The 21,975-nt window shown below is 34.2% G+C and overlaps 3 protein-coding genes across 3 annotated transcripts in view; 2 read left to right on the top strand and 1 right to left on the bottom strand.

The window, feature by feature from the left end:
* LOC125871041 (piezo-type mechanosensitive ion channel homolog) overlaps positions 1-21,975 on the top strand; it is a 320,324-nt gene that overhangs the window by 77,718 nt on the left and 220,631 nt on the right. The gene's annotated exons all lie outside the window — the stretch shown is intronic.
* Positions 778-18,067, top strand: LOC125871050 (protease Do-like 2, chloroplastic). The gene is made up of 21 exons (XM_049551636.1): positions 778-990; positions 1,487-1,666; positions 2,064-2,114; positions 4,427-4,500; positions 5,737-5,800; positions 7,154-7,198; positions 8,867-8,974; positions 9,568-9,645; positions 10,586-10,652; positions 10,869-10,927; positions 11,392-11,491; positions 13,546-13,625; positions 14,547-14,603; positions 15,689-15,792; positions 16,210-16,297; positions 16,389-16,474; positions 16,598-16,622; positions 16,708-16,779; positions 17,102-17,152; positions 17,288-17,348; positions 17,421-18,067. Exons 1-21 carry the CDS (start codon positions 817-819, stop codon positions 17,666-17,668), a joined length of 1,872 nt encoding a protein of 623 aa, XP_049407593.1. The 5' UTR covers positions 778-816; the 3' UTR covers positions 17,669-18,067.
* LOC125871092 (probable indole-3-pyruvate monooxygenase YUCCA10) lies at positions 18,668-20,398 on the bottom strand. The gene is made up of 3 exons (XM_049551689.1): positions 19,650-20,398; positions 19,447-19,570; positions 18,668-19,093 (listed from the first exon to the last, which is right to left on the bottom strand). The coding sequence occupies exons 1-3, from the start codon at positions 20,381-20,383 to the stop codon at positions 18,923-18,925; spliced, it is 1,029 nt and encodes a 342-aa protein (XP_049407646.1). The 5' UTR covers positions 20,384-20,398; the 3' UTR covers positions 18,668-18,922.

Here is a 21,975-nt window from a genome sequence, read left to right as displayed (position 1 = left end):
ACTTGTCAAATTTTCAATTTTTATTTGTCCCGTTTTACTTGTCCATTTTGACAAATCAAGAAAGGGCAATTTCTTTTACCTATTATACCCTTAATTAATTACTTTGAAAAATGTGGAACTTCTTAAAAATCTTAAATTTTTAATTCATCCTCTTCATATTTAATAGGGATAAAATGGTAAACTTATTATGTTAATCATTGTTTTCTTAATAGATGTGTCAATTCAAAAGTGGACAAGTAATTAGGGACAAAAGGGAGTATAAATGGGGGTTGTTTTTAACAAAATACAAACTCGTGGGTCAATTTTTGTATTTAAAAAAAATCTCAAATCATGATTTGAAATATTTGAATCGTGATTTTTGGAGAAAATGAGATTTCATGTCATGATTTGAAATAAGCATGAAATCGCATGTCCAAACGTTGATTTCATCTCATGATTTTATATCGTGATATGATATCGCATGACCAAACGCCTACTTGATCAATAAATATTATATTTTTTAAGAATATATTTGTGATAGTGTATTATGCAATTTTATAAACTTAGCATATATAAGATTGTACAAAAAGTAGAGACAAATTTAATAGTTTTACAACTTATAAAATTTTATGTTTATGAGAAGACATATAACATGAAAAATCCATACATATCCAAATAAAATTTTAACTTTATCTCATAATTTCATATAGAACCGTCGAACAAGCCCAATGACATGAAAGAGAGGAGGCGCCAAAAGGGTTGTGAATAAGTACATTAGAATTTACTTTATTGTGGATAAGGAAACAGTCCATCTTCACTCTTCTCCATTGCATAAATATGGCAGCTGCAACCTGCTGCTTCTCTGCCGGCAGCGGCACCGGCAACGGCAATTCATTCTCCTTTCTAACATCTCACCGCCCCTCCACCTCCCTAAGATCACCTCCTTCTTTATTTATTCCTAAAGCTATACATCAAAAGTCATCATCTTCTCCTCATCATCCTCCTTCACAGGTAAATTACATCTCTTATTTTCTCTATTTCCAGTTAAGCATCGTCTTTATTACTTATTTCATTTCAATTTCGACTGTTCCCCAATCTCAGGTCTTTTTATTGCGTTCACTTTTTAGAAAAAAGCCCACATCTTGGTTTATAATTTCACATTACTCCTTTTGTTCTTTCCATTGGGTATGCGAGACTGCAATTCGTTGGAATTACTAATATTATACGTCTTGAGGTTAGTGCAATAAATGACAAATGAAGACAAGTTCAAGATTATGGGTTCCATACGAGTGTTAGTGTAGATAATTAGAGAAATTGGAATTCAAAAATTTTACTGTCACTTGAATGAAAAAAGTTATAACAAGTGAAGAAATACCCAATTGTTGTTGTTGCTGGTTCCTTCCAGTAAGTGTGATGATTCATACAGCCTGAATTGCTCTTATGAGTTTGCGTTTTTTAATACTTGCGGCAGTGCCGATTTTATCTAACAAGCTAATGATGGATTCAGAAAGCAGTTGGTAAACAGAACTTCATATGGAGATCAAAAGACGAAAGACATTTAGCAAATAAAGATGGAAGAAGCAGTAAAAATGAAACGGGACGATCTAAATCAACTGCATTTAAATTTTCTGGTCTGCAGAGGAAAGGATCAGGAAAGGGGGCTCCATTTGAGTCAAAGGAGCCGCAGGTACGGTGACAGTCGTAATACTTCTTCTGTTTGTGCACATGAGTCATTAATTTGCCTGGTTGAATGCCATATGCATTTTCTTCAAGTTTTTTGTCTGTGCGCCCTTAACTGTATTTTTCTGTGCTAGAAAACAGCATCAATATTTTTGAGATTGATTTTTTCTAGTCATAGGGATGTTCTCATGGACAAGATCAAAGTTCACTTGGACATTGATACATCTACGTTCTTTCCATTTTTGCTTCCATGCACTTGTTTTTTTAATCCTTAACAGTTGTATCATTGAATTATATTATTTTGGTGCTGGTAAGTCCTTTCCACTTTATCATGTCCCAAAAGGAAGTCACACATTGTCTTCAGTTGTTCTATACCACTTTGTCTTAGTTGAGTTCTTTTCCAGGTAGAAACTGGTATCATTGAAGATGCAACTTTTCTCAATGCAGTTGTGAAGGTAAATATGTGGTTAAATGACTATATTTTTGTTGTGCTCATTTCCTTTTGAGGCCTCTTCTTTGTAGCTCAATATTTCTTTTCCACTTTGCTAATTGTTTTACTGAAATTTATCTGTTTTTCCCCTTTCTACGATTATTATCTGTGGAGAGTTGAACCTGTAACTCCTACCAAATATATCCTTTAGCTCCTAGTTTCCTACCCACATTCTATACTGATTACTACTGAACCTCTAGCAAACTGTTGATCCCAGCTCATCCTCGCTTAGTGATCTCTTCATTGCTGTGTTTAGGAGTTGAGACTGAATTCCTGTTATCTGATGCCCAAGCCATAAATGGTTATGTACGCATAGAGAACGACATAATCTGATCTAAATATTGTATGCTAGTCTAAAAAAGAACTGTTGGTGGCTCCTATTTTGTATGTATCGGTAGCTCTTGCATTCTTTGTAAGTTCAATATTTTGGCATTAAGGTCTAAAAGCCAGCCTTAACTTCTCAAATATTTTAAAAAGTTAACTATACTATAGTTTTATGTACTGTGAAATATCAGAGATATTGGAACTCCATTGAGTTTATGAACATATTGGAAGCAGAGAGGAAAATGATTATAACTCACTTAACAATACTTCTATTCAATCTGTCAACGATTGCCAATTTAACAGCCAGGATATATTGACATTATTGAAGACATAAAATGTAGACTATGATTCCTTTAGATCTACTGCTCTATCCTTCTTTTCACCTTAAACACTTATAAATGCTTGAGGTTCTGAACATGTGTTTCTTCACCTTGCTTGCATAGAGGTTTTGTTTGCTTTGGTCTAAAATTTAAATAATATTCTATGATTTCTTCGATTAAATATGAAGCTATTTCTTAGAGTCAAAGAATTGATGTCCAAATCGTTATATTTGCATTAGATATGTTTAGGATCTATCATTTAATATTGTTTGGGCCATGTTTTATTCTATTGAGTAGCTTCCTAAGATGATTTATGTGAAATGATATTGAAGAAAAAATGTTTGGGGCTTAAAAGAGAGAATTAAAAGGACATGAACAAGGAGTTACGGATAGATCATGTGAGTGGGATGGGCTGGTCAATTTGATTAAAAATAGAAACTCATAGCTATTTTTATAGAGCGGGTCAGGGCTGATATAGGGGAGGCCAATTCCAAAGATCACCTAGACCAGTTCCATTCCTATTAATAGTTGGTCTGTACATAGCAAAATAATTTTTCGGTGAGTCTACAGTCCTAAAGTTAGGGTTGTCCATGGGATGGGACCTCACTCAACCTGCCTAATCCCTCCCAGAAAATAAGGGCTTGAACATTCTGTTTAGCCCTATGGGGACTGGGTTTGGACAAACATCAGACCCTGCCAAAAAATATGATTTTGGTCTTGAACAAAACAATAACCTTCAGCTAGTGCATGACTGGCCCTTCTGGCCATTATTTTGATATTAGTCATATGATTGATTTATTCATTTGAAAGTAACTTGCATTTTGATATTTTATTTAGATTGATTTAAAAAGTTATTCGGTAACAATGATAAAATTTTAGACTACTTTGTGCCTATTTACTTGTTATTATTGTGTGCTCATAACTAATTAACTTGTTTAGTCTAAATCACATGCATTCTCAAATAGACTAAACTTATTTCATTCTAATTAATTTGTTTTTGATAGCATTCTCTAATAGACTAAACTTATTTCGTTCTAATTAATTTGTTTTTGATATAAAATTTGATGAATATTCAATGATGTGATTGTTAAATTGGATGATAAAATTGGGTACAAGTTCTGATGGGGACCATTTGCTGCCCAAAACTAGTCCTTATACCAATTTGGCTGGTGTAGACTTGAGAATAAGATTGTGAAGTCTTGGGCGGTACATAGGTTTCTGAGCCATTAAAGATATATGGTCTTGTGCTTCCCTAGAACAAATCTTTTTACAACTAAATGGTTTAGTTCTTCCAATTGGAAGATAATGTAAATGTACCATGTGAAACTAACTACTGACTTCTATATACTTCTGCTGTTATGTTGCATAGAGTTCCTAGACCTCCATAAACAATAAATGTCAATTTTTTAAGCATCAGAAGGTATATCAACAATATGAATAGTTATATTTTTTTGATGACAAGGGAAACCCGTAGCCGCTATTCTTTGGCAGGGTAAAACCCCCGCTCCTATGCAGTAGCTCGCAAACCACATATGAATAGTTATATCACATATATCGGCACGTGCAGTTGGATTTTGATAATTTTACAATGCAATTGACTCACTTTTTCCTTCTCCATCATGTTTATCTCTAGGTTTTCTGTACACACACTGCTCCAGATTATTCCCTCCCGTGGCAGAAGCAAAGGCAATTTGCAAGTACTGGAAGGCATGCAATTCCAGCTTCTCTCAACTTTAGTACTTCCTTTAAAAGTTGTGAGAAAAAAGTAAAATTTCTTGTAAAGAGTAGTTTTCGAATGGGCCTAAAGGCTTCGATTCCCATTATATTGCCAATTTATACATAGAAGACAGAATTTTCTATGGGATTGGTGCATACAAACGTTGTGACTATTGAAAGATCTACATATAAAGATTCACTCATTGACTTATAATAACAAATTATCTCAAGAAAATTTCACTCTCCATCCCATTTTATATGGCAAGTGTTTGATTATACACAGAGTTTAAGATATTAATTTGATTTAATTGTTATGTTAGTGGTAGTAGAAGAAAATATAGGCTGACAGGTTGAAAGTTTGTTTCATAAGGAAAAAACCACATCAAAATTTGTAACATATATAATTAAATGATTTTAAATTCTTGAAAGTTGTGCTACTAGTATAAAATAGTATTGTAAGTGTAATTATGTCAAACATTTTAGGATGTCCCAAAATGGAAATGGTGTCATCTAAATTTGGGTGGAGGGAGTATTGACTATTGAAGCATCAACTAAAGTTTTTCTTAGCATATTGCATATATTATAATAGGATGACCTTTAAAAAGAATTTCAGTAGAAATAATTTACATATGCCAGTAGAAAAAGTATATTTTGGTTATTCTATATCATATATGTAGTTATAGGGGGTTGAAAATATTTCTGTATAGACGAGGTTTTTGGTGTCACTTGTACAAACAAAGTTAATTTTTGTACTGATGATGAGAGCATTCATGTGCAATTCCTGCTATTTGTAAAAAAATTGGAATAGTTACGAGATATCAATTAGTGTAAAAGATTGGGTGCTCTTTGTAAGTAATGTTTTGTAAAGAAAAATGTTTTTGAATGATGATCTCTACTTTTTGAATGCAGTTTGTATGTTGAAATTATCTCCTTCATATTAATAAAATGTATTGGATGTATATTAATTAGAGTTATGTTGCTACATCTGACAATGCATGTGTTTCTCTGTGGTAATTAAGAATCTCAAGTAAGTTTCTTCAAGAAATTATTAACTATTGGCTATTAGAAATATTAACTATGGGTCTTGAAATTTAGTTGGTTCCTGTTAATTACTTCTGAAGAATTGCTGGTTTGTACAATTATTCACTGTTATGTGTGTATCTGTTACATCTTTTAGGAGAGGGAGTGGGACTGTCCACAATTCTGACTGTTGTTTTCTTTGTACAGTGCTTTCATGATTGGTGACGGGAAACTCCTGACAAATGCTCATTGTGTTGAACATGGTACCCAGGTAAAGTCTCACCTTTGCTATGTAGACAATATTCCCATTAACTGGCTTCTATAGTTCTATGTGCCTGTTTCTGTCTCCTCCTTTTTTCGTTGAATGTAAGAAACCCTGAAGTTTTCTCAAATCTGCTTTTATTAGAATAACAATTTTTTATCATAATGGAAACTTATTCTCTAGAAAACTTTTTTCTTCATTATATAATACAAAGCCCTTAAACTAAAGCAAATGGTGTCATGAGAATTGATTATCAGGACCACTAAATCATAATATTTTTCCTTTTTGATTACCAAGAAATCCTGTAGGGCTAATGGCGCAAGGTTTGGAATTCGGTGGATAACGGGCCAATCCTCTATCCTTCTCCAATTATATGCTAGGCTTTCGTTTGTGGTAGGGTTTGAACCTATGACGTGCGCCTGACCCATACATCATACGTGCTTTCACCACTAGACCGGGGAACTTTTTTGGTCATTCTCAAAGTACTAGGCTTCCGTTATTCTGTTTTGTTATGTGAACCGTTCTTTTTCCGGGTCGAGAGCATATCTATGTTATCCAGAACCACAGTCTTCTGATCAAGGCTTACTTTTAGATTGGTTCTGGATTTTGGGGAAAAATGATTGGCATTCACTTTTATTCTTCTTTTTGTAAAAGGTGAATCCGTGAAGGATAACTTACTTTTTTTGGTTATATTTCTACAAATAAGTTGTTATAGAAAAGAAAAAGATTGGAAGATGTGGAAGAGAAAAAGTAACTTTGCAATCTGTCTTATTTACTCTTTAGGCTTTGCATGGTGCCTTCCACAAAATATGAGATTGCACTTCTCTTCTAGGTTTTTGAACTTTATTGTAGTTTTTCATCCTAGGCAACGTTGTTTTTTTTGGTCAAAAACTGCTGTTAAGGATATCTAAATGCATGGAAACAGTATGTATGGTAAATGAAATTTTTGGTGCACTTTTTCTCTCTAATTACATGATAGGGGTGTTGGGACTACTCATGCCAAAGGAACTAGACATAAAAAGAAAGTTGAGGCATTTAACCAAGTTTAGAGAAATGTAAGTTGGCTTTAAAGAAACTTAAAGAGGTCACATTTGGGTTATCTAACCCAGAAAAATATATCCCACCTAATCCACATTACCACGTCAAAATCCATCCTTTTGGATAATTTGGACAAATCGTCATCCATTTTCAAGCCCTACTTTTATTATTCAGTGTTCTCTAAATGACATCTAACTTGCTAGTCATAAGTGGCGGAGACCTCTTGCAAGTTTTGAAGTTTTTTCTTACCCACATCTTTATCAATTTCTTTAGTATATGTAGATTTAAAATGCACTTTTAGCTGAAGTGTCTTTTTGGTGGCAGGTTAAAGTGAAGAGAAGGGGAGATGACACTAAATATGTTGCCAAGGTATGCTTTTCATGTTAACTTGTGAATGCCTATATTACCTGGTAATCTTCTTCTTTTTTAATTGGTAGAAGTCTTAAAGATGCAAACTTGGTGTGGTAGATAAAAAAAATACCCAGCTCAACCGTTTGCTGATCTAAACCTAGACATTCTATTTGGGGTCTGGTAAGAGGAAATGTGACCCAACCCAATTAACCTGTTTACCACAGGGCTCATTGGGTTAGTTTAGTTAGTTGATAATGAACATTTCCCGTCTGTTGGAACGTCAATTTGGAGCTCCCAGCTAATTTCTTCAAAATTGCATTTGGCATTATGATTTCATTTATAAGATGGAATTTTATGTTTATGGAAAGTAAGATGTAGCAAAAGAATAAAAACACTCTATTTTCTCTCAAACTTGTGGAGCTTCAATTAAGCTCTTCGATCAAAAGAATCAATTTTTATCAATGCCTAGATGAAGTGGTGCAGTTCCAGATTTTGGTATAGTTATAATGTGACAAAATAAAGCATTAGAGTTTTTATCTTTAATTAGCCATACTGGATGTGAAAATAGGTACCAAACGGATTTTCTTTACTCTTTTCAATGTGGTTTAGTCACAAGCTAAAATTACTTGTTTATTATTTGAGTGTAAACACTATGGTGTGGTGAAGTTGTCTGCGTTAAGACTGTGCCTCAGCTTTAGGTGCTAACTACTGCTTAGAAGTTTATGTTTCAACTAGGTCTTGTGCTATTTTTTTAAAAAGAACTACAGTCTTCTCGTTATCAGTGGGCCCATTCCTTATCCTCTGCATATTCAAAAATCCTCCGCCTCTGGGAGCTCCTGAATGTTTTTCCAATTTTGAACAATTTTAGATTAATTAAATATGTCCCTCCTGGTTATCAAAAATAAATAAATTCAATAGGTTATTTCTTTTGTAAAGAAAACAATAAATTGAATTTGCAGTCTTGACAATCAGTATGTACTTTAAGACGATGCATTTACTGATGTATGATAATTGTTAGATTATAAATGGAACAAAAAGATGCTATGAATATTCCATAACAAGACTCTTTCATGATGTTGAGAATTGTAAAGATATGGCACCTGGGCAAACTCTACCCCCAAAACTAGCTTATGAGGAAGGATTGCCCAAGTTCAAATAAGTAAACCACAAGTCCATTCCCCAATCAATGTGGGACTTTGACCCACTCTAACACCCCTTCATGCCCAGGCCCAACTGGAGCTTGGACCGGGAGCCCAGACAAGAATGAACCTAGCTCTAGTACCATGTAAAGATATGACACTTGAGCCTAACTCAACCCCAAAAGCTAGCTCATGAGGGGAGGATTGCCCAAGTCCATATAAGTAGACTACCAGTCCATTTCCCAACCAATGTGGGACTTTGACCCACTCTAACAAAAATCACTAGGTATGTCTAGGCTGATAATTGGAAAATTAGTTTCTATAGATGAAAAGTTGGGTCTAACTTTATATAATGTAATCGATTTTTGGTTCCCGGAGTATCTTTAACAAGATTTCTTTTATGTTGTTGAAAACCGGAAGCTAAGTGAGAGATGACCACATAGGCCAGATCCATCGAGAAGATTAGTGTTGTTAGATGAAAGTCGTGTCAGAAGTGCTAAAATGTCATTGAGTTTTGGTGCTTAATTTCGACATCTATTGAATGCAGGTTCTAGCTAGAGGAGTGGAGTGTGACATAGCCTTGCTATCTGTGGAAAGCAAGGACTTCTGGAAAGGAGCTGAACCCCTCCGCTTTGGACACTTGCCTCATCTGCAGGTGCGTCTCACATTCATCTGTACAGATCAGTTCTGGTGCCAAACTTATGCATGTATTTTGGAAGATATTCTTTCTCGTTTATGTTAATTTTGTTACATGCAAAGTTTACCAATCAAACTTAATTTTGGAGAAATATATAATGGATTTGCCAATGTCCTATCATGGGATTGAGATTTTTCCTGATATGAATGATTCTGTGTCTTATTATGCCAACAGTTTTGTAGTATGTTAGGCTTCAATTGAAGATTTAGTAGTTGACACTTAGTTTTTCCTTGAATGTAATTATTTGGTAACAAGTAAGAATAGTAAATCTACATGAAATTTTGTAAATATTTGCTCAGAGAACTTGCTGAATTTTTAGGAATAGTTTCTGCCTCATAAAGTGTGTAAAAACCACTTAGTGCCATAGTTGTGTGTGTGTATAAATGTCATTTAAGTTTGCTGAACTACTATCTTCTTCTTAAATTGCTGTATTCAATTGAATCTTAGTTGAATTCTTGACTTCTTTTTTAATACCAAACTTAAATCTGTCCTGTTCTGTTGCAATCTATATAAGTGTCATTCTTAAGCTGGAAGTTACTTCTGACTTGCAGGATTCTGTAACTGTTGTAGGTTATCCACTTGGAGGAGATACCATTTCTGTGACAAAAGGGGTGGTATCAAGAGTAGAGGTTTGTGTTTGTATTGTTTGGTTTTCAGTTTAGTGTTGCATAAATTTATCTGTAAAACCAGGCAGTGACTGAACCTTTTTATCTTCATTGAAAGTTTGTATTACTCTACTCACTAGTGCTGCTCAGCTGTCATTTTCTGGGTACACTATCTCGATAAGCATGTTATGATTGCTATTTCTCTTACGTCATCAAAATTGAAGAGTAATGGTCAGCTAGAGTTTGAAGAACTGTGAAATCTTTACTCTGGAGCCTCCATAAATAGTACACGGTTTTCACAAAATTTATTACATGGTATAGAAGCAATAAAGTGACCTATGCTCATCATTTGTTTGATGATGAGCCTTTTGTGAATACACAATTACCTTTTTCTCAAAATAAAATAAAATAGAAGCAATAAAGAGATGCCACATGAATTGTTCCATCTCCTTCCAAACTTGAACATATACTTAAAGCAGGTCGTTGACCATAGATGAGGTTCCTCAGCAGTAACTAAAATGAGCAAAATCTTTTTATTTCATGACCTAGTCAATGGGCAAAATGACATTTCATCAATGGCCTTCAGCAATTTAGCTTGTTGATGGAAGCTAGGCACGCAGGCAAATTCATTCTTCTTTGTGATAAGTACTTTTTGTTCCATTTTATTTTTCTTTTACGTTTTATTGTTTTGTTTCTTATATTTCCCACTTTTTAGAGGTTGTGGTTATATTCAAAGTTTTGCAAGCTTGTGTGGCTCTCTTATTCGACTTACAACAACAATAACATACCCAATGTAATCCCACAAGTGGGGTCTAAATGATAGGTTCTAGCAGCTTCCTTGGAGTTGGTTCTGAGTTGATATGTATATAGAGGAAATTGTTTGAAAATAAGACAATCTTCCCTTTAACTGTTCTCGTAAATGTTGAATACTTGTGACAACTCATATATTGGTGTTCATCATTAGGTCACATCATATGCTCATGGATCATCTGAGCTTCTGGGGATTCAAATAGATGCAGCAATAAATCCTGGTAAGTATGGACATTGATGATATGGCTAGTCCTATATAACACTAAGCATGCCCCATTAATTTGCTCCTATTAATATAACTTGTTTATACCTTACAAAAAAAATTAAGGAAAAAGAAATTCTTGTTTAATAACTTCTTGCATGTGCTTGTACGAGGATTACGGGGCTGTGCTTTCTTGCTTTACTGTAGTTTCTGCTACTAATAGCAACTGTTTTAGGTAATAGTGGTGGCCCTGCATTCAATGATGATGGAGAGTGCATAGGAGTGGCATTTCAGGTAGTTTCTTATCAGTATTTGATAATGCTCTTGTCATGCTAATAAATTCTGTCTTCTTTTTGGATTTTACCATTTGGTCTGTAAAATATAATGTCTTTATCAAAATTCGAGTGCATCTTTCGCTTTTCAAGTTTCAAATTGTTTATGTCTACTTAATTTCCCTAGTTCGTCATTCTACGCTACTGTTATAATCATTGGTTGTGAAAGGCAATTTTTGAAGCTAGCTCGAAATCTTGAGCTCATCAGTAGTACTTTTTTTTACTTATTTGAATATTTTCTTGATACATGTTCTACTTTAGAAGTTCAAATTTTTCTTGTGCATTCCCTGCTGAAAAAGATTTTTATCATCGTGCTGCTTCTTCACAAACTGCTGAGTCTTCTCTGGATTCTATATTTTATATCAGGTTCTTTTGCAAGTTAGTGCTTTCTTTAGGGTATATGTTTTCACACGACGAGTCCTTTAGGTTTACAGGTCAGATGACGTTGAGAATATTGGTTATGTTATCCCAACTACGGTAGTGTCTCATTTTCTGGAAGACTTCGAAAGGAACGGGAAGTACAGTGGTGAGTCTCTCACCTTTTTTGAAAAAATGTATTCTATGTTGGAAAATTACCTAAATGTCTAGGATTCTGCAAACTTTATTCCAATTGCGTTTTCCATTTGGTATACAAGAATTTTGATTTTCCAAAATGACACCTATTGACCACTGGGTGAGTCACAGGGAAAGAACTTTCAATTCAACTCGCTTGGGTTTGAATCCTGTGATTAGTCTCTTACATGCGCCAACCTAAATATCTGAAATTCTATTGAAGTTTGGAAAGAAAACTGACCTATCAGAACCTGCAAATGTTGACTATAATTAGTGTTTTTAACTTACTTTTTGTTAAGAGTGTCCGACATTGATTGAGGAAATGGGTTATTGTATCCTTAAGGTTTTGAGCAATCGTTGCCTATGAATTAGCCTTTTGGGTTGAATTAGGCCCTAGGTCTATTTTCTTTACATTGTATCAAAGCCAAACCTACCCATATTCTTGGTTTACTCAATTGTTGGGGCCCCGTGTTAAACTGTTTACGCTCCCGATGTCTAGCTGTAGGCGTGGGGGAGGGGTGTTAGAGTGTCCCACATTGAGAGAATGTGATGTTGTCAGCCTGTCATAGAGGGTAGGTTGCAAATGAGGGACCTAAGCATTTCATTTCTGAGCCATGGACGTTTATCTTGATGCTTCTTGGTTCTGCAAGATAAGCAAGGGTGGGTTTATGAGGGATTTTTGCTAAAGAATTTCAAAAGTCGGTTTTCCATGTGCTCCTTTCTATACAACACTGTTCACAATTAGGCCCAAGAAAAGAGTTTTCATCTTTTACTAAGATGTTTTATTTCTTAAATATTTATAAAAAATTATTTTGATTCATAATTCCTTTTTAAGTATTTCAGTTCTGACCATGGATGTTTATCTAGACTAGAAGCAAGCTCTGATGCTTCCTGGTTCTACAAGATAAGCAAGGGTGGGTTTATGAAGGTTCTTTTGCTAAAAGATTTCAAAAGTCGGTACTCCATGTGCCCTTTCTATACAACACTATCACAATTAGAGCAAGCAAAGAGTTTTATCTTTTACCAAGGCGTTTTATTTTCTTAAATATTTATAATTATAAATGATTTTGATTCATAATTCCTTTCTATGTAGTTTCTTAGTATTTAACTTTTCCATCTTAAAAGATAGCAGAGTTGTGTCTGAATGCACACCGATAATAAATGATTTGACCCTCTTTCTCCAAATGCCTTTGTTGTTTTCGATAGGATAAAGGGCCTCAGCTGAGATTCAATTTCTGAGAGAGAAGGGGTGGGAGGGCAGGAGGCGAGCTGGGCCATTATTTTTCCTCAACGCCTTACTACAAAAGATGACTTCGTTTATTATGTTTGCTGCTCTTAAATCTTAATTATTAAGCACAAAAGTAAATCTTTCTATTATGCAGTGGTTTGTGACCCCTCAAAACAATATAGAAACTACTGCTACATAATTCTTGCTTGTTCTTATGGTTCCTGCCAATTGCATGGCTGTTTTATAATTATGTCAAACATAGGCTGAAGTTTTAACCTGTAACTTTCAAACTTTTAATTGGTAAAGTTTTGTACTAGTTATTAATTTGTTGATTTTTTATAGTTGACTGCAAACCATTTATTCATTTTTTTTTAAAATTAAAAAACCATTCACAATTCATTTATGTGGTGCCTATTTTTGTTCTTCATTATTTTGGAGTATATTCATTTATAAACGACATTATTGCCTAGTGAATTTGGCATTTAGTTGTTTTGGAAGCCTGAAGATTATCTCCCAGCCAAATATCTAGTTAACCAAAAAAAAAAAAAAAAGAAAGAAAGAATCATCCCTTGAGCCAATTTCAGCCACATCTTTACAGAATTGCCATAACAACCCCCTCGCCCCCGCAAAGCTTCTTTTGTTTCTTCTTTCTTTTGCTAAAGCTGCAGCACAGTACAATTGTTTATTGAATTTGTTAGTCTCGTCCTTATGCGTTAAAGAACTACCAGTGCTCCATATAATTTGGAAGCTTCTTTGCCTGTAGGTTTTCAATAGCTTATCTAACAGTATTGTGATTTCAGGTTTTCCTTGCCTTGGGGTATTGTTGCAAAAATTGGAGAATCCAGCACTACGTGCCTGCTTGAGAGTTCCTTCGAATGAGGTCTGGATTTGTACCTAGATATATAAAGAAGTCCTCATTAGTTGCATAAGCTTTTTATAACAGATGTCTTTCTTTCTGGAGTTCCTTATCCTTTTCTCGGTAATTCTCTTTTGTGGAGGTAGGGGAAGAGAGGGAGGGTGGGAGGGGCATATTTGAAGCAAATGAGACCATTTTTCTTCTTTATTTAGCTGTTCGTTTGATCTTGTTTCCCAGTACAACTCTATAATTCCTCAAACAACTTTGTTAATACTAGAGTGGAAATGGTTTCTGCAGCAACATGAATTGTGTGAGAGTGGAGGAAGGATCCAGTGGTTAAATTCCTACAAAGAGATAGAATTCAGTAAATCTTTGCTTAAGGCCTTATATATGAGAGAAAAAAGTGTATAATTGAATAAAAACATTCTTCAGTTACACAGCCAGTAGCAAAGTAATTTAAAGAAAATAGAATAAGTGTCATTAGGCTGTTAACTTGGAAAAATTGATTTCATGGTAGGGATTGAGCTGAGCAAAGGTAGCTCTTCTTGATGATGAATCCTCCGGGCTCTGGCCAACATCTTTCTACACATAACTGAGCTGTCTTGAATGGAAAGATTGGAAATACCCTGTTTGAGTAAGTTCAATAATATCCTCTTCTGCGACGTCTCCAGATCTCTTGAAGGAATCGTTGTGTATACTCCTTCAAATTGGTCAATCATGGTAGTAGTTGATGTAATAACCTGTCAACTGAATCCATATCAGATTTTCTAATTTATGCCTCATCTGAAAGCAAACCTATTTTGCATTTGTCAACTGAAGATACCTTGGCAGATCATGTGTTTGAGAGTGTCAAATATAAATTCTATTGATAAATTTGTGTGGAGAGGTTAATCACTAATCTCTAGACGCCCTTGTTTAATACATGCTGTGTAATTGGTTTTGCAGGGCGTACTCGTACGGAAAATCGAGCCTACTTCCGATGTTAGCAATGTTGTGAAAGAGGTACCGTCCATATATTACTGTTCACGAGTCTTTTCTAACTTTCTAAATATTTTGCTGTTATGTGTGATTCTGCTCTACGACATTTCAGTGTACTATTTCATTCTGTTTTACTTATTAATGTCCTCAAAACTTATAACCGTTGATGGATGGAAGGACCATGAGAAGAAATGATGTTTTGAATGGGAAGGGAGAGATTGATGTGTAGCTGAGAAGCGTAACATTGAATTGTTTTTCATGAGAAACTCGCTGAAAGTAATTGCTTATAATAGAAGTCTATCATTTTTGGCGTAAAACTGTAGTATGATAGTTTCTAGGTTGTTTTGCTGCTTCTGCATTCATTTCTGTCAATTAACTTAATGTATTAACTGTTAAGTGCTTGTCCTGATTTTCTTACCGTATTTGGATTTTCTGTTTTCTTGGAGTAAGGATAAAACATTTACCATAATTGGTTTTTATATTGCCTAAAAGAAAATATTATTTTTTCATATTTGGCTAATCCTTTTCTTGAAGAAAAAGGTTTAGCACTAAGTAAATTAATGATCCTTCCTTCTCCCTTTACAACATCCACAGTATAGTCCTTAAGAAAGTTATGGATTAGGGCTCCAGTCGTACCATTTGTATTATGTCATTCAACATTGATAAACATGTGCTTGGATGTAATTTCTGCAATTCGTAAGTAAGCTCTCATTTAAAAGTGAAGATGGATTCCATGAGAATGAGTGTACATGAGTATCCTTTTGGAGTTTGGGGAGCATGGTGCACTATAGATGTGTTTCTACAACTCATAAGTGATCTCCTCATGGAAAAGCGAAGATCACGCTATGAGAATGCGAGATTAGACAGGAGTATCCTTTCTGAGTTGGGGGATCATGTTGCAAACGGATATAGGTATTGTCCCAGGACCAGCTTAATAACTTGGAGATGAAGAGTATAGTGTATATTTGACCATTTTAGTTAGTACTTAGTCCTACCTACTTCACATCTGTGTGTACCTGTCTCTTTGAAAGGTTTAGTTTTTCCGTTATCATTAGGATGGTATTTTGGTATTGTCACATAGTTTCATAATACCTTGTTCATCTTTTCAGGGCGACGTGATTGTTAGCTTTGATGGTGTTCGTGTCGGGTGTGAAGGGACAGTGCCATTTCGATCAAGTGAACGCATTGCATTTCGCTATCTCATCAGTCAAAAGTAAAACTTAATTACTTCTTAGATTTATATTTAAGCACAATCCTCAGGGCAATTCTATGTTGACAAAAAATATTCACTTCATTTTCAGTTTGAATGGCTAACTTTGGAACTGCTTGTTAAGTTGTAATACCAATTTGGAAGACATTGCCTTGATGTTGCTCTGCTTTCTGCATCATTTGATTTTTCCTTGGCTAGTGGGATCATTGTCGTTGTCTATACAATCAGGGTTAAATTGGAATTTCCTTGCTCTTATTCTATTTCTCGGTGACCTTGAACTGTATATTGGTCAATGCACATAATCCACTGAATCCTTAGCATAATTTGAGTTTCCTCATGCTCCTTGCCCATATAACCCCCTCTTTGTAAAGTTTGCTCCTATTCCTGTTTATATGTTAACAAGGGCCTTGTCCTCTTCAGGTTCACTGGTGATGTAGCTGAACTTGGTATTATTAGAGCTGGGGAACTCCTGAAAGTTCAAGCAGTTTTGAAGCCACGTGTGCATTTGGTATGTCAGTCAGTGGACACTTAGTTTCTTTATTGGCGTCATCACTTGAATCGCTGTATAATTGATTTAAATCTGTTGCTATCATCTATAGGTTCCTTATCACATAGAAGGCGGTCAACCTTCATACCTAATAGTTGCTGGCTTGGTGTTTACACCTCTATCCGAACCCTTAATAGAGTAAGTTTTACTAGATATCCTTACATTTTCTTAATGATGGGGCAAGCATTCCGATATCGCTCAAATATTCTGGTCTACCAATTCTCATCCCTGAAAGCAATTGTTTGTTCTTTGTTTTGTCAGGGAAGAATGTGAAGATACCATAGGGGTGAGTGTAACAAATGAGTGCTGCTCACAAGATTAACAAGCATTCCTCTTTGATTTAATTTAACTGGTTTCTTTGAATTCTTCAGCTAAAACTATTGATAAAGGCTCGATACTCTTTTGCAAAGTTCGAAGGGGAACAGATTGTCATACTATCACAGGTATGTTAAGATAAATTTCAGCTTTTGACAATCAATCTGCAGCTACTCTGTCAAGTAAAGAAAAACAGAAGTGAATCTGCCACCTGCTGCTTTGCATATATGACTTGAAACTATGGTCACACCCAGCCCTGAGCCAGAGCTGGGAGCATAGGTGCTAGGGAAAATAAAACTTAGGTAAAAATATGATGTCATGGAAGTGAAAAAACGGGTTAATAGGCTTTAGCGTAGTTCACTAGTTTTCCCAATGCCACCTCCTATATGATACTGACAGGTTAAATCTAAGTAAGGAATGATATGTTGTTGATCGTTATTTTACTTGCAGGTCTTGGCAAATGAAGTGAATATTGGGTATGAGGATTTAAGCAATGAGCAGGCAAGTTGACTTTTCCACTTCGATTTTATAATCCTATCCAGTTGCATCAAGAAGAATAATTGGCGTGAACATCAAAATTTCATTTTCAGTCATTTATATATCTTGAATGAAATCTCAATAACAATTTCTTGGCAGGTCTTAAAGTTGAATGGGACTCGAATTAAGAACATTCACCATTTGGCTCATCTAGTGGATTGTAAGTTAATCATTTGAGCTTTGTTACTCTAACTCAGTCATTAAAATGCTCATATTTTGTATATTCACGCAGCTTGCAAGGATAAATATCTAGTGTTTGAATTTGAAGACAACTTTTTGGTTGTTCTAGAAAGGGAGGCAGCCTCGTCTGCGTCATCTAGTATTCTTATAGACTATGGCATTCCGGCCGAAAGATCATCGGATCTCTTGGAGCCATATGTTGATTCCATAGGACCAGATGAAGCAACCGATCAACATGAGTTTGGTGATAGTCCAGTTTCTAATTCAGAATTTGGATACGATGGGCTTCTTTGGGCTTGATCATGATATGTGAAGTTCAATCCAAGCTTCTCATTTGGAACTATTGTTCCTTCATACTTCACAGGAAAAAGAACACAGATGATCGATCAGGCAACATTGACCATGCGAAATCTGTATGGCAGGTGTTTTAGTTTGCTGTCTCCTTTGTCAAAGCTGTTGCAAGATTGTCCTCGAGCGTGGATAATGTTCTATACAAATGAAGTGAACAACAAAAATGTCCTGAGGTACACATTTTTTCACGTGTAAGAAGGATGTTAGAGAAATTGACTTGATATAATCCATAGGATGTGTAACCCTTTAGCATGATTCATTTTATGTAAAACATCATTCCAAGGAGAAAAAAGAACTTTTAGAAACATTAGTTTCACATTTTAAGGTCTAGTTAGTCTATTTGACTGGGATTGGTTGGTAGAATTAGGGTCTTTTCACATTCTTATCTAAAAAAGTAAGGGACTACTCTCTTGATTGTGGTAGAATGAAAGCAAGGCTTGAACCTTTAGGTGAGCTAATCAGTCTTGCTTTGCCGCAAAATCTCTTCAATTTATTAACTTTTGGGGTAAGTATCTAGTTTCATATCTTAACTATTCTGAGGATTCATGCCTCGTCATGGCCTCATTTGGGGGGAAATCACTCCCTATCGATTTTTCCAATAGTCAACATTGTTTTTTCTACAAGGCATTCATATAGTTTTCAGTTTAAGTTGCATGCTCAACCTGTTTTGGACAGATTTCATGTGTGGTTGGGGGGGTTCAAAGAGCACGTGCAATCGCGTCAAAGAGACAATCCAATCAAATTGATTGAATGATATGATTTTACTAGTAAAGGATGTGTGTAGTGGATGGGGTTGCTCAGTGAATTTGGATTAGTCCTGAACTAACAATCATGTAGCGTTGAACAACCTCATGGTTAAGAAATAACTTTCATCACTTATGTAAAGTTTTCTAATACATATACTCCCTATATTCATATTACTTGATTAATTTGACTATACTTCTTGGAGAAACTTTGATTAGAGGTGTGTTTTACTTGGGTAAACATGAAGCACGGGACATATGTATGTAACCAAAGAAAAGAGTTGACATACATATTGACTCTAACAAAAATAAGTCTATTATGTAAATTGTAAAGAAACAATAATGTTTATCCTCACATTACATAGAAACTAGATCTCATATTTTAATTTAACTAACCAACATTCACATCCCTTCATGTCTACGACTCTAAAAACTTTCACTCAACAAAAGCAATAAATGATTATGCAGAGAGCAGAGAGTTGATATGTGTGGCTATGTTTTGAGCATCAAATGCAATCCCACAAAGTCCTCTTCTTGATAGCCCCACACAGTAGAGTCCATTCTTTCCCTTCCAATGTTGTGGAAATTCTTGCTTTGGTAATCCATCTTCATTCAATAGATAATCATCTCCCTACGCAACAAACACATTAAGTTCAAATGCTGGCTCCACCTCTGAACTCTTGGTGAAGTGTTCCTTCCATTGGAACAAAAGTCGTCTATAACTTTATTGTTGTACTGAGAAAGTTCATTTATTAAAAATTTAAGACTACAGAAATATAGTGAGTAAAATTTCGTGATCATACACATAATTAAAAATCCTTGTATCACTCATTCCAAATTTTATAATTCAAAGTTTTGTAACTGCTTAGTTCATCTCAACTTATTGTCATTTTCTTCAAAAAAGCAAATGTAGAAAAAAGAGGAAAATGACACAACAAAGAAGACAATTTATTATTATAATATAAAACAAAATAAGTTACCTACCTGAAGCCAATTGTGAGTAGTTCTCTTAAAACCAGTAGCAAAAACAATACCATCAAATTGATGAATTTTACCATTTTCCAACACAACATTATTTCCTCTTATGCTTTTCATTGCAGGTAACACCCGTCACCATAATTTTTTTTAATCACATGAATCAGATACAGTTCGAATTTCGAGAGTCAAACAGAACAGTTTCTGTTACCTGAATTTCACCGGACTTGATCTTTCGATAAGTCCCCACATCAAAAACAGGGTACTTCCCATACTTTATTTTACAAGCAAATGGTCCTTCTTCTGGCCTTTTCACCCCATAATACTTGCTTATATCTCCATACATCANATTATTAGCAAGATCAAGTGCAATTTCCATGCCTGAATTTCCACAACCAACAACTAGGACATTTTTACCCTTATACTTCTCACCATTTTTGTATTGAGTAGAATGAAAAGCATCTCCAGTGAAACTTGCCAATCCAGGGACATCAGGGGTAAAAGGGTAACTAGCTTCACCAGTAGCTACAACAAGAAAATTACAAAAATACTCTTCCATTTCATCAGAATTACCATTTCTAACCTTAACATTCCATTTTTTAGTAAATTCATCAAATTTAGCAAATTCAACTTTTCTTTTGTAAAAAGGGGTGATATTAAAATGAGTAACATAGTCATCCAAGTATTGAATGAATTGTTTTTTTGGTATATAAGTAGGTGAAGAAGAAGGAAAAGGAATAAAAGGAAGTTGACAAAATTGTTTAGCTAAATGAAGATGAACTCTATCATAAGAATATTTTTTCCACATAGGAGAGTAGCAATCTTCTTTTTCAAGGATGAGATTTGATATACATAATTTATTTAGACATGCAGATGTAGCAAGACCACCAGGGCCACCACCAACAATGATAACCATAGGTTCTTCATGGTTATCAAATGTTGTCATGACTAAAATTGAGAAGAAAATTTGTTGGTGTTGAGAGAAAAAAATAAAATATGAGGGATATAGATATACATGGAAATATACTAGAGGACAACTTTGGAGTCATCAGAATTTATTTATTTTTTTGACTATTTGAGGCTTCATTTATGGTGACTTATTAATTTTTCTTCTCTTTTTTTAATATTTTGGTTTGATTTGGTAGATTGTCACAAATTATTAAGTCAACACTTATAAATTTACATTTTGTCAACAATTTATAAGTGTTGACTTAATAATTTGTGCAACACAATCTATCAAATCAAACCAAAATATTAAAAAGGGAGAAGAAAAATTAATAAGTCACCATAAATGAAGCCTCAAATAGTAAAAATAAATAAATAAATTCTTCTGAAAAAATTGAATAAATGACAATATAAAGATTATATATTACTAGTACTAACATGACTTTCTAGTTTTCGATATATAACATTAGATTCCTATCAATTCTTAACAAATTAATAAATAAATTAAAAAATAAAAATGAAAAATGTTTTCTTTTTTAAATTTCTAGCGTATTTCCCTTTAATTAACTAATATTTTTCTGCATAAATATAATATTTTGCTAGCGTTTGACCATAGATTTTCAAATATTTTTGGCAAATATTATTTGGGTGAAAATTTGGGCGAAATTTCACCATGTGTTTGGCCATAGTATTTGGGAAACATATTTCACTTTTTTTGAAAAATATGATTTATACCCATAAGTTTTAAAAACTATCAAAACTAACTATAAGTTTGTATTACAAGTCAATTGGATCTTCGTTGCAACAAATAACAAGTAGTGTCCATGACAATGGAGGAATGTGGTAGTTTGGAGTGAGTGCAACAAACATCATTCCATACAATGTGAAGTAGACAAAGCACATAACATTGTTACCTTGAACCGATTGTTCATCATTTTATTTTTCATCAACAACCATATCATCACTTTCATATTCACTGAATATTTCATCACTACTTTGGTGTTCATGTAAAAAAATTATGTAATAGAGCACAAATAACTACTATAAAGAGTGTTTTTGTAAAAGATAAAAGTTTGGTGTATAATTTAAATTTTTAAAAGATTCCAAATAATGAGATTTGACTCAAATACTAGTTTTTTCTAGTATTTGAGAATTTGGGTTATTTGCCAAATAATGGCAAATTGTATGGAAAAAAACTATTTGTCAAATCTTTCCCCAAATTTTACTTGGAAAATCTATGGCCAAACGGGTCTAATTGTAACTTGCATGATATATTGATTCCCCAATTTTCTCCTAGCCAGTTGGTTAAAAAGATCGCTCCTTCCTAAAATATCTCTCTCCAATATTTTCTCTTCCTAGTCTTCTTCCATAATTCAAGATAAAAATAATTGTTCCTAATCTTTTTCCCAAAAATATCTCCCTTTCTTCCTAAAATATCTTTCTTTAATATTCACACAATTTTCTCCTTTAAATATTTTCATACAATTTTTTTCTTAGTTTTTTTAAACACAATTTTTTCATCTTTTTCCTATTTGTATGCATTCATCCCTAATTTTTTTAATTTTTTTTTATAATTTAAATCTTGAAAAATAA

The sequence above is a fragment of the Solanum stenotomum genome, chromosome 7 (assembly GCF_019186545.1).
Source record: "Solanum stenotomum isolate F172 chromosome 7, ASM1918654v1, whole genome shotgun sequence".
NCBI lineage: Eukaryota > Viridiplantae > Streptophyta > Magnoliopsida > Solanales > Solanaceae > Solanum > Solanum stenotomum.
This window is presented reverse-complemented; position numbering and strand designations above follow the sequence as displayed.

What these genes read in the sequence shown, in the direction of transcription:
- LOC125871050 (XM_049551636.1), top strand. Translation starts at nt 817, where the DNA reads ATGGCAGCTGCAACCTGCTGCTTCTCTGCCGGCAGCGGCACCGGCAAC. An exon ending in ACACTAAATATGTTGCCAAG is followed by an intron (nt 7,199 to 8,866) that starts GTATGCTTTTCA and finishes TATTGAATGCAG; the next exon opens with GTTCTAGCTAGAGGAGTGGA. An exon ending in TTAGCAATGTTGTGAAAGAG is followed by an intron (nt 14,604 to 15,688) that starts GTACCGTCCATA and finishes TCATCTTTTCAG; the next exon opens with GGCGACGTGATTGTTAGCTT.